Source organism: Calliphora vicina, chromosome 3, assembly GCF_958450345.1.
Source record: "Calliphora vicina chromosome 3, idCalVici1.1, whole genome shotgun sequence".
NCBI classification, from domain to species: domain Eukaryota; kingdom Metazoa; phylum Arthropoda; class Insecta; order Diptera; family Calliphoridae; genus Calliphora; species Calliphora vicina.
The window spans coordinates 59002179-59017828 of record NC_088782.1 but is presented as its reverse complement, the minus strand read 5'-3'; the positions used below and the strand labels follow the sequence as shown (position 1 = coordinate 59017828).

The 15650-nt window shown below is 33.4% G+C and overlaps 2 protein-coding genes across 3 annotated transcripts; one reads left to right on the top strand and one right to left on the bottom strand.

Annotated features, from left to right (window-relative positions):
- The first annotated feature begins 2594 nt into the window (after positions 1–2594).
- On the top strand, positions 2595–4137 carry LOC135955483 (uncharacterized protein MCAP_0864). The gene is made up of 2 exons (XM_065505833.1): positions 2595–2652; positions 2732–4137. The coding sequence occupies exons 1-2, from the start codon at positions 2595–2597 to the stop codon at positions 4135–4137; spliced, it is 1464 nt and encodes a 487-aa protein (XP_065361905.1).
- Positions 4138–7133: 2996 nt separating this feature from the next.
- On the bottom strand, positions 7134–14448 carry dre4 (SPT16 homolog, facilitates chromatin remodeling subunit dre4). Of its 2 annotated transcripts, XM_065503033.1 has the most exons (9): positions 14143–14445; positions 13127–13390; positions 12733–13032; positions 11486–12663; positions 10550–11416; positions 10210–10478; positions 9983–10130; positions 7990–8121; positions 7134–7759 (listed from the first exon to the last, which is right to left on the bottom strand). In XM_065503033.1, exons 1-9 carry the CDS (start codon positions 14209–14211, stop codon positions 7558–7560), a joined length of 3429 nt encoding a protein of 1142 aa, XP_065359105.1. In that variant the 5' UTR covers positions 14212–14445; the 3' UTR covers positions 7134–7557. The 2 variants fall into 2 exon arrangements, with proteins under 2 accessions (XP_065359105.1, XP_065359106.1); XM_065503034.1 differs by lacking the exon at positions 7990–8121 and having other exon boundaries at positions 14143–14448.
- Positions 14449–15650: the final 1202 nt, after the last annotated feature.

Below are 15650 nucleotides of genomic sequence, written 5' to 3'. Positions count from 1 at the left end.
AACCATATTTATGATGAATAATTTTATCATAATATGTTGTTCTCAGATTATGATAAGCCTTAAGCCGGGAGCAACATAATCAGCCCAATCATGAATAAAAAATTCCGCGGGAGTTTGTTCCCCGGGAGTTGTTTCCCATGGAATTTGAATAGGAAAAATGAGAAAAGGGAAAAAACTCACGCGGAATTTTTTATTCATGATTGGGCTGAATATGATAAGTCCTTCATCATATGAATGGTTGTCACAAACATATATTTGTTTACTGTAACCATATATATGGTTGATACAATCATGTGAATCATAAATTAACCATATTATGGTTACCACAATCATGTAAATGTTTACTGTGACTATAATATAGTTAAAAAACTTGTAACAATATTAAAATGGTTACAGTAACCATGCCCAACTAATTGGCCAAAGAGTTTCGTTGAAGATCGTATTTGACCAAAAGATGATCATGATTTTTTCGCAAGCTGCGATTAATAAATGCTGCAAGCACTAGGTGCGTTCCAAGTTTCTTATCCGTATAGGACCACTGATGTAATGCTTGCGTTGAATATTCTAAGTTTTATACTCCTGGAGAGTTTTGTTGATCTCCAAATCTTTTCAAATGAGCTAAAGTTGGCGCGACTCTTATTTATACATTGTTTATACTCATTACTTCCGTCTTGTGTATTTTTATGAACAGTCCGATGACTGCGGCAAACTTCTTAACATCATCCGGTTAAGTCTGCGTAATCGTGGTCGCTAAGATTTCCATTTAACCTCCTATTTCGTTTTGGGATACTCTTGACAATGTTGAAGAGTATCGACAATAGAACGCATGCCTGGCGTACACCTTTCTGTACCAGTCACTAAAATGCTATTCGTGCCGTATGCGACAGGTGACTCTTCCCGAATAAGCCTGACCACTATGCTGGGTACTCTTTTGCATTCGAGGAATATTTCACTGTCATATTTGGTGTCGAATGCTTTCCCAAAGTCTATGTGCGCCATTCGACAGATTGCTCGTCGATGATCCGCGAGTGTTAATGCGATCCATGCAGGAGCTTCGGGTCCTGAAGCCAGCTTTTTCATACCTGCGTTTATGTGAGATGTGTCCCAGTGAAGCCTTCCTAAAGGCCTTATTCTGCAGACACAAGGTCACACAGTCGCATTACAAATTCGTTTAAATTTTACACGGCGTGTCATTGGAAGCCAAGACCTTGCTTGCTCGCTTCTAATAGAGCGCTAATAGAAGGCCTACTTAAGGATACCTGTCTCGTAATGCCTCACAAAATGTCTAGAATGGAACTTCTTTTAAAAAACCTGAAAATTAAAGCCTAATTGAAGAAGCGAGTCCTCAAAGATGGTTATTAGGGTTTTTTAGAAGGCATACAAGTGAAGTCCTAGCATTTTTTTCCCCGCTGGGATCGTTTGTTTATTATGTGCGTGATTATCTTATTAACCATGCTGAGTACTGTGATGCCTCTACAATTTTTGCACTCCGATTGATTTTCCTTCTATGAATGATAGTTACTTCGATAAGCTCAAACAGCAATGCTTCATCATTCCAGAAATCTTCAATGGAAGAGTATAAGATTTCACCGTTTCCGCTTTTAGAAGCATACAACCATTTGTGTATTGTCGGGTACAGGAGCTTTGTCTTGCTACTGTGAATTTCCGATATATCTGAACAATTAACATTGAATTGGATACACTCCCCGTGATGTTGACAGTTTTGCTTGCTGTTTATCGGGTTGGTGCTGTGAGCAATTTACTGTAACATTCTTTCCCGATCGGGATTTATTTATATAGGCGTCATCCGTTTAATAGCTTCTTATGCCAAACTTTATCAAATTATCAACGAATTACATGGAAGATTTACATGGACCGACATACAGAAAGATATTCAAGTCCGATTTGTATACTTCAGATTGGGTGAGGAACCAATACTTGTGGACCTTAAAAACATCACATGTGAGGATGATAATCTGTCAATTATAGTAGTCTCCTACATACCCGACGATATGGCCTGCGATAAAACCTCCGTAACTTCATCATGTTTATTGGTATCGCTACCTATGTTCTGGATGACACTAAGAATATATGTTGGAACATAATGGCAATATTTATACATATAATAGGATACAATTATACACCATCAGTCTGATAGACAACTTCCTGAAAAGCGGTCACAAAACAGCTGTATTTCTTATTAACATGCTGTTCACTCCATTATGTATATGCCTAAGAGCTTGCACTCCTATTCTTTTTCTATTTTGCTATGAAGACTTTAGGAAACTTTAATATCCTAGCCAGAGTACTAGATTCAAAGCATGCTTCCACCAAGCATTTCAAAACCTTGGTAGAATAAATTCCAATAAATCCAAAGATCCATATAAAAGCTCGTATCCATATTTCAGAATCTATTAGAATTAAAGTTGTTTGCTGTAGGGTATCGTTATTAAATTAGCATGTCTATAGTTGATAGTCGCGTGTAGTCTGTCGCTCCAATTGTACAAAACTAATATTAATTTGCAAATTATACGTCTGTTACAAAAAGAGTCAACACGCAGTTACAATTTTAATACAGTTTAAAAACTCTAGACATGGCAAATGTTCAACATGAAACAGAACAGGAATCAGACGATGATTGTGAAGTGTATTGTAAGTATGAAAAATAAATCTATTAAAAACTAAACAAAATTTCCTCTAATAATGGTATTTTTTCCAAATATATAACTAGTTCTAAAGCCCGTCAATGAATACAATATAGTGGATAAAATTAAGGAAGCTAATAAGGAACTATTCGGCATGGAGGAAGCTGCTGGAGAGAACGAACTAATGGCTGAAGCTCAACAGAATCGTAAAGTTAGTTTTGCAGCAAATTTAGAGGAGTATGAGCCACAAAATGGTATAAATCTAAAAGAGTTGGAAGACAAATTAGGCAAAACTCCAGAGGAAAATAATGAAGAAGAAAATCTTGAGGAAATTGAAATGGAACAGAAATTAGATGTTATAACCGAAGAAGAGGCGGTGCAAGAAATTGAAACTAATGAAAATTGTGAAACTCAAATCCAGGAGGAAGAAAATGAAGAGCAGTCTAACACAAACATGATGGATAACGAATCAAATGAAAATACTGAAGCTGAAACACCAACAAAATGTGAAAGTGTAGATGAGAATATTATTCTGGAAGAAATCTGTGAGGAAATACTTATAATGGATATGGAAAGTGATAAACTGGAAGATCCAGTGGTAACGAAGTTTGATAGTCCCGGTGCCGTGCAACGTAAAATGTTAAAACAAATCACATTTGATTATACCGAAGATGACGACGAGCCAGACAACAAAAGTCTAACCAATCTTTTAATATCCGACAATGAGAACGATCCGAATGACGATGAAGCTGAAAATCAGGAATATAATTGCAATGAATCTATAAATGAAGACACTGATACCGAGGATAAAATACCCTCAACAAACACCGAATACTATGAAGAGGATGAGGAGGACGATAAACTGTCAATTATAGTAGCCTCCTATCTACCCGATGATATGGCCTGCGATAAAACCTCCTTAACTTCATCATCACTTAAATGCTCACCACGCTCTACTAAATCTCGTAAACTACCTTTCAACAAACGTTTTTCTTTTCGACGTAAAACTAAATCCTCTAACGCCATTGGCTCCTGCTCGCATCATCACTCGTCCAACAATCGCCGCTTTATGCCTCCGCCCGAGGTAACCGATCTGAAACTACACTACAAGACATGTTGCGAATTTAAGAATGCCCAACAAAAATTACCCAACTACACGGGCTACCTTTCGGAATATGGTCTATCAAGGGAGCAATTAATGGAACGAGAACGTAAATTACAACAAAATCAACGTGGCAAAGTGATCGATACCGTAAAGACATCGGAAGCGGATATGCGCAAAATGCATGATAATGAGAGAGCTTTTACAACATGGTTGAAAAACAAAATGCGTTTTCCCATCAATAAAACACGAAATATGTTCGATGTTAAGCGACCCTTTGGTCTAAGGAAATGTACGAGTGTGGGAGGGAATGCTTTAAGCGATGACACCAAACAGATTTTAAATACCACTAAATATCGTAGTATTAGTGCTAAACTTAAAAAGGCGTAATTTCCACAAAAAATACATAGATTCTACTATGTACTTTAATTTTTACAAGCTTGTGTAATAATAAATAAATAAAAGTTCAAGTAAATTTGTTTAATTAGAAGATAATATGATACCATCCAAAAAAATATGTGGTCCATAGCACAAAACTACTAGATTCGAACATTTGATTAAACTTTATATAAAATACTTATACAAAATCTAAATTACAAATGTGTGTGCTTTTTTACTAATATATGGGGCATTTCATGTCAAGTGAACCAACTTTTGAAATCGATATCTTTCGATCGGGAATTTGCACTAGACCAAATAGGTCTTAAAGAAATAGACCCAAGCTTTCTTTTGAGCTAAAAAAAAATAATTTAAAAAAGGGTCCATTTTGAAAAAAAAAAAGTCAACAAAGTTTTTGTTTTTAAAAAAAAGTCAACAATTTTATGTTTTGAGTTACAAAATATTTATATTAATAGATATCCCACTGGCATCAAACTAAGCGACGAAATAGGACTTCAAGGAAAATATCTAAGCTTTATTATTAAAAAAGGGCCCATTTTAAAAAAAAAGTCATAACGAGGTTTTAATTTCGGAAAAAATATATTAAAAATTTGAGATTTGATACTGAGAAGTATTTGGGTCAGTCTTTAAAAAATGCCAATCGAATCAGCCAGTTAAAAATGGAAGATTTATAAAATATTTTATTTTGATTCTGCCCTATCCTAACAACTCCTGAGGTATTGAGAAAACTTTAAATAAAACTTCTTTGTCGATTTTCTCAATACCAAGTTTTTAAATATGTGCACATAACATAAGATTGTTATTGTAATTATTGCGAAGGCGGAAGTAAGCCGTGTATGTATCCGGGAAACATCTGCATACTCTTGCCCCGATGTTTGTATTCACCACTAAGACTTTTTAGTCGCTGGAACGTTGACAGTGTTCTTAGTGCAGCGTCTAAATGTTCTCGATCTTAGAATTTCGGACATTACAAAGTATCGGTGAATAAATTTGGATTCCAAACTACCATGAAACCTAAATACCAAATCTAATCTTCAATTGCTGCGACTGAATTTTCTGGATCTTCGAGTTTCGGGCATTACGAATTATCGGTGAATAAATCTGGACTCAAACTATCGTGAAACTTATTTCTACGTATATAAATATTATTTGTGTCGAATTTTAGCATGATAAAGATATTTATAAGAGATTTATGAGTACTAAACTGATTTTCGGAAGTGGACCTTATATGGGAGCTATGGTCAAATATGGACCGATATTTGCAAAATGCTGTAGTATGATTTCTAAATATAAATTACGGATCTGTGTAAAATTTTGGTTTGATATTGATTATTTTTAGATATTTATGCAGGGGCCGAATTACCACACTCGTGATCGAATGAAAATGATTTCGATATCGTAATTTTAACAAAATGTACTAAATTTCATGCTCGATATCGAATGCCGTAAACTCAAATCAGAAAATTACGATCGAATTTACTCGGTATCGAATGCGGTAATTCGGCCCCAGGTTAATGTGTTTTTCGGAAGTGGTCCTTATATGGGAGCTATAACCAATCTTCATAGAATTAGGTACAGCGATTTTGGTATATATGGGGATTATTTATGACGAATTTGAACTTAATAGCGATATTTATAAGATATTTATGCTTATTAAAGTGATTTTCGGAAGTGAACTTTATATGGGGACAATGGTCAAATATGGACCGGTCCACATAAAATTTAGTGTTGTGATTTCTTTTAGCACGAAACTTATTTATGCTGAATTTTGTATGGATACTGCAATTCTGTAGGCATGTATTGACCATAGAACCATATTTCGGAAAGAAATTTGTATGGGGGCTAGGAGAAATCATGAACCGATTATTATAATTTTCACCAGAGTTAGTCCTTTTATCATAAAAATAACGCGTGTAAAGTTTTTATAGAATTATCTGCAATATATTTACACAAATGACATAAAATATATGAAAATTATAATTTTTTTTTTTAGGTTGTCTCACATTTGGTTCATAACTCTGGTTCTACTGAACCGATTTTGCTGATTTTCAGTATTAAACTGCTTAGGACAACAATAAATTTTTTTTGTAAGTCTACCTATTTTGTTTGTCTATTTTGGTCGTGAGCGTGTTTTACACAGACGGACATGGCTCAATCGACTTAGAATTTCATAAGGATCAATTGTTGGATCTTAGATGATTATTTCTCAATGTTACACACGGAATGACAAACTAATATATAGTCTCATTCACCACTTATGGTGGTGGAGGGTATCAAAAAAAGGTTCGTACCAACCAGTGCCAGCCAGAAATTTAATTTGGACGGGCGCCCCGTTATTCAGGTTTGTATCAAATAAACAGAAAACATATTTAATAAATTATTCATAATTTTATTGTTTTGGTTTAGTCTAAATATATATGAGTTCACTTCAGTATAATCTTGAGATTTACAGAACACGTATCTTGCAAGTTCTAGTTACAATCGCAAATGTTATGCGAGTGGCGGTTTAGTTTAGAATTGTTTGTTATATAGAAATTAAAGTTCCCTGAGGAAATTTACACACCCAAAAATTAGCAACTCGCTAGTTAGAAATTATAACTATGGACCTAAATATTTGTATGTGTGTGAAGATAAATTCGTACATTTTGTAACAGAGCTAATTTTTCAGTTAACAGTGCACTGTTATACATTTAACAGAGATAGTATTTAAGATGTAGTATATTTAGGAGGTCATGGAACCAAGTCCATGACCAAAACTATATTGAAGTGGTACTCCAAGAGGTCTATAATAATGAAATAATTAAAATATTTGTAGAATTTACAAATTTAGATGTCTATTTCGAAAATAAATTCTTTAGAGTTCATTGGTAAAAATACCATTTTTGGAATGGTACACGTAACACACTATATAGGTTTAGTAGTCCAAGGGGTCCCTAATGATGCACTATTGGTGGGATAGCTGAACTATATTGTCGCAATGAAACAAATTGTTTTTGGATTTTTTTATAAATTTTCTCTTTTTTTATTGTATGTTTTTGTTCTTTTGTAATCATAAAATGTTCTTAGAAAAAAAGAAGAAATGTTCTTAAGGATGACAGAAATTAAGAGAGTAGTATATTAATAGAAAAATAATCAATTAACAAAGAATTAAAATGCCTTATTATTACTTTTAACAAGAAATAAACTTTTTGAAAAATAATCATATTCCTTATTATCAAAAAAAAAAAGTCGTATAAATATTTTGTATATTTAAACAAAATAAAGAATAAATCGTATAGAAGAAAACATAGACAAAACTTAAAAAGTTTATATTAATTCATTAAAACTGACAGAATAGATTTACAATTAAACGATGAAAGGGGGAGTGAGGGGCTATTAGTGAATAAAAATTACATAGAAATGAGGAAAAAATTAGTGACGTGATTTTTTCGATTTATGATGACCACCGTCTCGACTGTCATCCCGAGAACGTTTGTGACTACTGCTACTGTGGCTGCTGCTGTGATGATGACGACTCTTATCGCGATCCTTGTCCTTATCCTTGTGCGAAGAGGAATGATGTTTATCACGACTACGATCGTGATGTTTGTCTTTGTGTGACGATTTTGTTGGGCTGTTATTTAGAAAAGCAAAAATGTAAGAGTTTGAATTATACAAAATTAAAAAAAAAAAAATAAACAGAATGGATGGTTAAACATTTAACAAAAAAAATAAAGGATTTGTGTTTGTAATTTAGAGGTTTATTTTATTTGGCCAATCGAGAATGTGTATTGTGTTTAAAGAGTAAGAGTAAGTGAATGTTTTTTATTGTAAGTTTTTAAAACATTAAAAAGTTACACAAACCTATGTGCTGAGGCGGAACTAGAGTTCGTGTGTTTTGAAGATTTCTTTATGGTTGCATGTGCTGAAGACGAAGTATGTGTTGAGGATCTATGTTTCTTATGATTTTGTTCTTGCATCGCTCGATCTCTGCGACTTTTGTAAGACAATTTCAAAATATTAGAATATATATTTGTAATAATCGCAATTAAACAAATAGTGCAGAATTTATTTATTTATTTCAAATCATGTAATATAAAGCCATACAGGCCAAAATAACAATATTACATAGCAGTAACAGTAATTTTAAAGTGAAAATTTAGAATTTAGAGCAAACTTTTGAAAAATGAAACAATATAAATTTAAAGGAAAATATTTTGAGATTCAAAACAAGTTATAATTTTAAAATCATAAATAATGTGAAAGAATAAAAAATCACCAGTTTATATATAGAGAAGAGGAGAATATGTGCATTTAGGGCACATTTGTTACGCTTATCGCCAAAATTAGGGAGTTTAATAGTACATTGTACTTCTTTAAAATGTTTAACTTTGATAGTATAAATTCACAAGCAAAATCCAAAATGTAGCTAATGTGATGGTGTTTTACATTTTGTTATGTTTATTTGTTTTAGTGTTTGCCCCTGAGGCAATCCATTTATCAACTCGAAGACGTGGATATAGTTATATTTGTCATGATTTTTTTTTTCAAATTTAAAGCAGTTATATGAATCTTTTTGTTTACTTATCATCGACTTTATAATCATTTGTGCTGAATCTTATTAATATTTGTTCGTTAGGGACATAACAATTGTGTTTCTGGCCATGTCAAAACATCAATCATGGTCACGATTAGAGATGTCAACATTTACATCAGAAGGAACTTCCACTTATAAACAATCACCCCTATCGCGAATCAAAATTTCACATGAAGTATGTTCCCATTTCCCATTTTTCGTTCATACACTTTGTTCACGTGAAAAAATTCCCCATGTTGTGAAATTTTTAGATGAAATTTTGTAAACAATAAACAGCTGCTACGAACAAAATCAACTATTGTGAATGAAAAATTTAGGAGAATATCACGATAGCAAGTTTCCCTTCGAGGGAAATGAATATTTCATGGGAACATAAATTTCACATGGTTTTCACGATAGGGGTGAATGTTGATAACAAGCTGTTATTAACATTGTTTGTTCGAGTTTTTTCATTAGAAAATTCATGAAACTTCTAGAAGCTGGCAATAAAAATGTTTACTTTCATATTGAATTAGACAATAACCCCTCAGAGCGTAGTAAAGGTCATTAGTGGCAATCAAAATCTGTTCTATTATCGCTGGGGTAAATATAAGATCATATATAGATATATCATTGAGCACTTTAGTAGCAGGAGATGGTCCGACATTGGTACATTGGTACGTTATGATCACTGGTATACTATTTCTTAAATAAATTTTCAACAAATCATGCGATTTCAGAAATAAAAACTGATTTAAATAGATAGATGTTAATATCTTTCTAATTTTATCTGAGCAGAAGCACTAACAATTTTGTAACAACGAAGCAATAACACCTGATAATTTTTTCTCTTCACAGCCATTTTGAAGTTTATCATGACAAAAATGTAACAAGTATGTATAGACAAGGGGTTGTGAGAATTTACATACAAAATTCATTGAATTCGACAGCGTTAAATATTTTATATTCTATAAATAATCACCCTTATCGTAGTTGGCGTAAACGTCATACGCCTACGACAGTTTCGTACTAGATTAAAGAAACAGTTTCCATTTTATCTTTAATCTAGTACGAAACAGTCGTAGGCGTAAGACATTTACGCCAACCACGATAAGGGTGAATAAATCCTAAACTTAATTATGAACAAATTTCTATAAAAACCTCATACTAAAGTTTGTAATACAAATCATATTTAATACAGTGAAAACAAATCGAATGAAAAACCAATTACAACACAAAATGTAACAAATTAAATAACATAATTTAAAACAAAGCACTCACCTGTGTTTCGAACTTTTAGAATGTTTAGAATGAGTTTTGCCATTTGATTTTGGATCAGGGCCGCTGTATTCATTATGACGATCTTCTTCGGCAGCCTCACGTTCCAAATCGGACCAGTCTTTGCCAGATTCTTCATCAGAACCAAGTTCTAATGAAAGACACAAAAAATAAATAAAAAATGTATAAAAAAAAAACCAACAACCACATATAATAAAGCATCAACTTACCATCACTGTCTTCGCCACTTTCATCTTCTGATGCTTCCGAGTATTCGGAATCTTCATCAGATTCAAAATCGGATTCTAAATCAGTGGGTTCATAAACCTCATCTTCTTCAGACTCGGCCTCTTCAGCTTCGCCCTCACTGCCAGATTCGGGATCTAAGAAAGACCAACCGCCCTGCTCGAAGAAGCCCTCAGGATCATCGGTAATGGTTTTCATAATCTTGGCCCAATTCAGGGACTGTATACCCTCGGTATAACGTATATCACAAGAGCTTTATTAAAACAAACAGTTATTTATTTAGTATTATATTCGCTAAAAATAAGAAATAAAAATAAAACTTACTTCAACCATTCCTTAACATGATCCAGTAGATTCATAGGTATAGCATTAACCATGGCCACTTTACGGATATAATCTTTGAATACAAAAATCATATCAAAATTTCTCAAATGGAATTGTACACGCTCAAAATGCACCAATTCCACATCATCCAGGGTGATGACAAATGGTGGCCATTCGGTAAGATTTACCAAACTGCCCGAGGTAGGCTGTAGGGTAACCGTACTACGGAAGGGGGCACCAGGGAAGCCCAGTTCACGGAATGGTGTATCGAATTCTACCTGTTGTTTAGTCATCGATTCAACTTTCTCGCAAAAACTCTTAAATGCTGTCTTCAATTTGTGCCTCAGCTCACGTTCCGCTTGCTCGGCAGCCAAATCATCGCGATCGTGCATGTGCTGATGTTTACCCAAATCGGTGGTGATTTCACCAACCTCTGTGTAGAACTGTACATCGACATGTTTCTTTTTGCCAAACATGATGGCATGTTTTAGATGAAAATGTAACAAAATAATCATTTCGTTGTCACAAGGTTGAAAGAAGGCGCTTTTAATGTTGTTGTACAGAATGTCAACCTTATCACCACGCACGGATATGTAGCGGAAGCCATTGGTGTGGGCCTCCAAACTGCCAGTCATACGTTTGGTGACAATATTTGGACGTATATACAAATCCTTGAGCTTGGGATTACCCTTGTTTTGCGATAGTACTAAAGTGTCTTGTTTGACAAGATCCTCTTTCTCGCGTTCCTCGGCTTCGCGAGTTTTGAAACGTTTTTGCACATCCTTGATGAGACGGAAAGCGTTGTTAAGATTTGATGAGGGGGCCACAACCTCACCATGATCTTTAACATTAGAGCTGCGATAAGTGCTGTAAGGAAAAATTATATTTTTTTAATTTAACAATAAACAATGTTTATTTGTGTTCAAAACAACTTACACTTCTTTTACAAAAGTTGCATCTGGATTCGGATAGATGCCACCCTCATTGCGACCCATGGTGGCGCCGGGATGAAAGAAATTAATACGTAAGTATGTGTATTCACCTTCCACAGATTGTGAAATATTTTTAATGGTAGAAATGTGGAAGGGCACGGGTATGCCAAAGATGGGCATAATAACAGACTCGTATTTCTTGTCTACGTACAATTTCAAATCTTTTACCTCAGGTTCACGAGGCATTTGGCTCATCGATTTATAGGAGGCAGTATTTTTACGCACCTTTTCCACTTCCTTGGAATCACCCTGTTTCGATAAACGTTCCTTGGCTTTTTCATTGAGTAATTGAGCCAACTCTTTCTGATGCTGTTTACGCTTCTCTTCTGTATTGGTTTCGGTACGCAATTTATTTTCTAGAACGGCATTACGCTTACTTCTGCCTAAAATTTCAGTGCCTTTATCCTCTTTTACTTCCTCCTTTTCATCGGCATCCTCTTCTTCACTGTCATCCTTAATGAAAATACCAATATTTTTGATTTTTTTCTTTGAAGGTGTCATGATATTGGCTGGTGCCTGATCACCCACCAACACGGTATCACCTATGAACAGGGCATAGGTTTTAGCCTCCTTTTCGCTGGCTTCTGTATTAGTAAGATTGGATATGCCTATATTGACATTGAAAACCATATTCTTTTTAACTTCAGCCTGACATTTGGGTCCGATAATAATCGAGTTCTCACGAAATTCTATGCCCATGGCAAAACCAAAGTTTTTCGTAACACTGTCCAACAGTTTGGGTTTCTCTTTTTTCACATAGCTGGCTGCATGCTGATAAATTTCACTTAATTTTGCTCCTGGCTTGAGCATTTTCAATATCTCCTCTTGTACATTGACCAAGAAATTATAGTTTTCTTGCATTTCTTCGGTGGGATTGACCAAAAATGTACGTGATATATTTGAACAGTAGGATTTATAACGGGCACCCAATGAACAAACAATGGCGCCAAAATGTAAATGATTCTTATCACTTAAGGCGGAAAATTTTAAACTGTATGTGCCGCCCGATTGAATAATGGGCGGATAACACATTTCCAACAAAGAGGAATCAACACCTGTTACATATTTCTTATCTGTTAAGGCTGATTCAACGCCTTCTGATAATTTGGCGTGTTTGACTTTCTATTGGAGATAAAAATTAAATGAATTTAAAACATTTTTATATTAAATATGTTAATAGCCGTTACAAACCTTATCTGAATCTATAATATCCATAATTTGATCCTTTAAGTACTTGTTAAAGAGATCCACTGACACTAAGGAAGCTTTGCGTATATTATTAATTTCCGGTTCATCTTTTGGACACATTATGTACGCTATGGCTCCACTTAAGTCGACATTTTCGAATGATTCCGATTTCAACGAAGATTTCCAAGACTCACAAAACTCACCGGGAAAACCATCTTTACTAAAAACACCCAATTTCTTGCCTCCCTTCGATGATTTCATAAATTCCTTGAGCTTAACAAAATTTGCCTTATCCTTATCATTCTGGCGATAGAAAATGATGTAACGAAAACATTAAAAGTTAAAATTTAATTTGAATTTGTTTAATATATAAAGAAACAGAGACACTACAACTTACTCTATCTCTGGTCAGCAGCTTAATTTCCGGAACTCCCTCAATTTTACAATTTTCAATTTGTTTAAGAAATTCAATTTTCTTTTTGCCAGTTAGAAAGTAAACACCATCTGCAGCAAATATTGATATGGTGTCGGTAAGTTCATAGCCTAAAAGCCAGGTTTGCAAAGCTGTGGATTTTGAATATACTATGTCTTCGTCCACACCCACCACCGACATAATACAATCCACGTTTTTGAGTGCATCATCATGGCTTATAGTGGGGGACTGTAAAAATTAAAAAAAAAATTGTTAATTACTTTTTTTTTTCTTCATTAAAGTAAGAGTTAGGGTACTGCTACACTTTCAATATATATTGTGATATTTGGATCGCGATTGGATCACGAAAAATTAGGTTATTCTGCAATTTGGATCGCGATCCATCAATACTGCATGCTACACGTTCAATACATATCGCGATACTGGATCGCGGTCAATATATATTGAACGTGTAGCAGTGCCCTTATGAAAAAAGTTAGGCCGATTACTGATATTTTTGCCAAATATGTTCGGTATCGACTTGAAAATCCGGTTTTTGTTTCATCTCTACGGAAGAACATTCCGCTGATACAGTTAACGCTGAGTTCTGAATTAGTTTGGAATTAAGACTCGTAACCGGGTCTAAGTGGCGATACAATTCTTATGAGTTCCAGTGGGGCGTACCATTTATTTTTAAGGTTTCAATTACATTTCAAGACACATGTATATTTCCAAATTTTCTATTCGTGAATATTCTTTAAAATTAATAAAGATTTTGTAGATTTGTTGGGTTATTTTGCAACAAAAATTAACAGCATCATTTAATTTTATAAAAAAAACACACACACATGCAAACACACATATGCATACCGTCAAGGGGAAATGAAAATGGGTCTATAATTTTTGTAAATCGCTTTAAGAATTTCACAATTTTTTAAACGATATTGAGATCTGTTTCATATAATTAACATTTTATAGATTAAAAAAAGTAATTTACTTACATTCCATTCGTCATAAAGACGTTTTATTCGACGCAAAAATGTCTCCTTATCTAGCACAATGTTAGACATGTTGATGCTTGTTCAACAATTTTTTTCACAATAATTTTTTTTAGTCTCAAAAAGTCTATATAACTCAAAATATTTTGTTATAAATCAAGAAAATACCAGATTTTCTTTATAGTTTTACTGAAAGGCTTGAAGCCAACAAATTATTTAAACAAATTATCCACTAAAATTCCTTTGTAGACAAATTTTTTTCACAAAATCGTACGCTGATGCACACACAAAGAGAAACAGACAGAAAATGCGAATGACAGCAATAGCGTGCTTAACTGAGTTTCTGCAAAGTTGTATAAAAATGGTAGGGAAATAATAAAATTTCAAATATTTCCAAATGTGTTGAAAATTTTGTATAAAACTCTATTTTATTTTGTATATTTTTCACTTTTACGTTATTTTCTTAATTATCCGGCATTTATTTAGTTGTATTTTAATAATTATGTGAAGATCAACAATGCGAAGTAGACGAACTTAGGTAACACTTATTTACAATTGAAACAAATATGGCGCACACATGCCGCATATTTTTGCACAACGAATTCCCGCCAAAACAAAAACAGAGAAAGATAGATGCAAAAAGTAAACAAGAAAATAACAACAAAATGGTGTGTCAAAAATAACAGGGTGTTTAGGAATAATTAATATTGAAAAAAATATAAAATACAAATATTTGTAACCCAACCAACTATTCAGAATGTAATTTAATTTATAAAAAAAAAAATAATTACAATGAAATATCTATTCCACTTTGTAAACTGAAAGATGCTTCCTTCTGAAAGAAATTTGCGGTTTACTTTTTCTGAAGAAGCGAAATACGGAATTAATTCCAGAAAATAAAAAAATAAATTAAATGATTTCATAAAAAAACAAACTTATATATATCATAGCCACTCATGGTGAAAGCTATAATAAACATTTTAATAATAAGTTAAATACAATCGGCTCCCAACCAGAGATCAATAAAAAACAAAATGTCTCACACAATTTACAAAAAAAAACGTCGAAAGAAAACCTAAAATTACAAATAAATAAGTCCAAATCACGAAGAGCAAAATAAGCCAAAAGTTTTAACTTTTCAAACCAAAAGTAATTCTGTTATAATATATGAATTAAGAAAAAAAAATCATCAAATAAATAAAAATATGCATAAAAATAAAATCTACAATAAATTACATTTATATGCGTTCTCTACCCCTTGAATATGAACACGAAGTTGGAAATTAAGTTCCGTTATTCTGCCCTCGTTATTTCTTATGTTTAGAAATAAAAATTGCTCGTGTAAAAATTGCTCGTGGATGACAAGAATGTTATCGTGAACTCCATATCAGTAAAAAAAAATGAATAGCTATTTAGTATATAGCACCCTGTTTATTAAATTTCCATCTACTACCAAAAAAACAACCATATTGGACAGACGGCAGAAATATTTTTCTTAATTTTTTATTCGT

Coding starts and splice junctions, on each gene's coding strand:
- LOC135955483 (XM_065505833.1), top strand. CDS start 2,595: ATGGCAAATGTTCAACATGAAACAGAACAGGAATCAGACGATGATTGT. Junction 2,653..2,731: donor CGATGATTGTGAAGTGTATT/GTAAGTATGAAA, acceptor ATATATAACTAG/TTCTAAAGCCCGTCAATGAA.
- dre4 (XM_065503033.1), bottom strand. CDS start 14,211: ATGTCTAACATTGTGCTAGATAAGGAGACATTTTTGCGTCGAATAAAA. Junction 10,479..10,549: donor CATGTTAAGGAATGGTTGAA/GTAAGTTTTATT, acceptor GTTTTAATAAAG/CTCTTGTGATATACGTTATA. Junction 7,760..7,989: donor AGTTCCGCCTCAGCACATAG/GTTTGTGTAACT, acceptor TCTAAATAACAG/CCCAACAAAATCGTCACACA.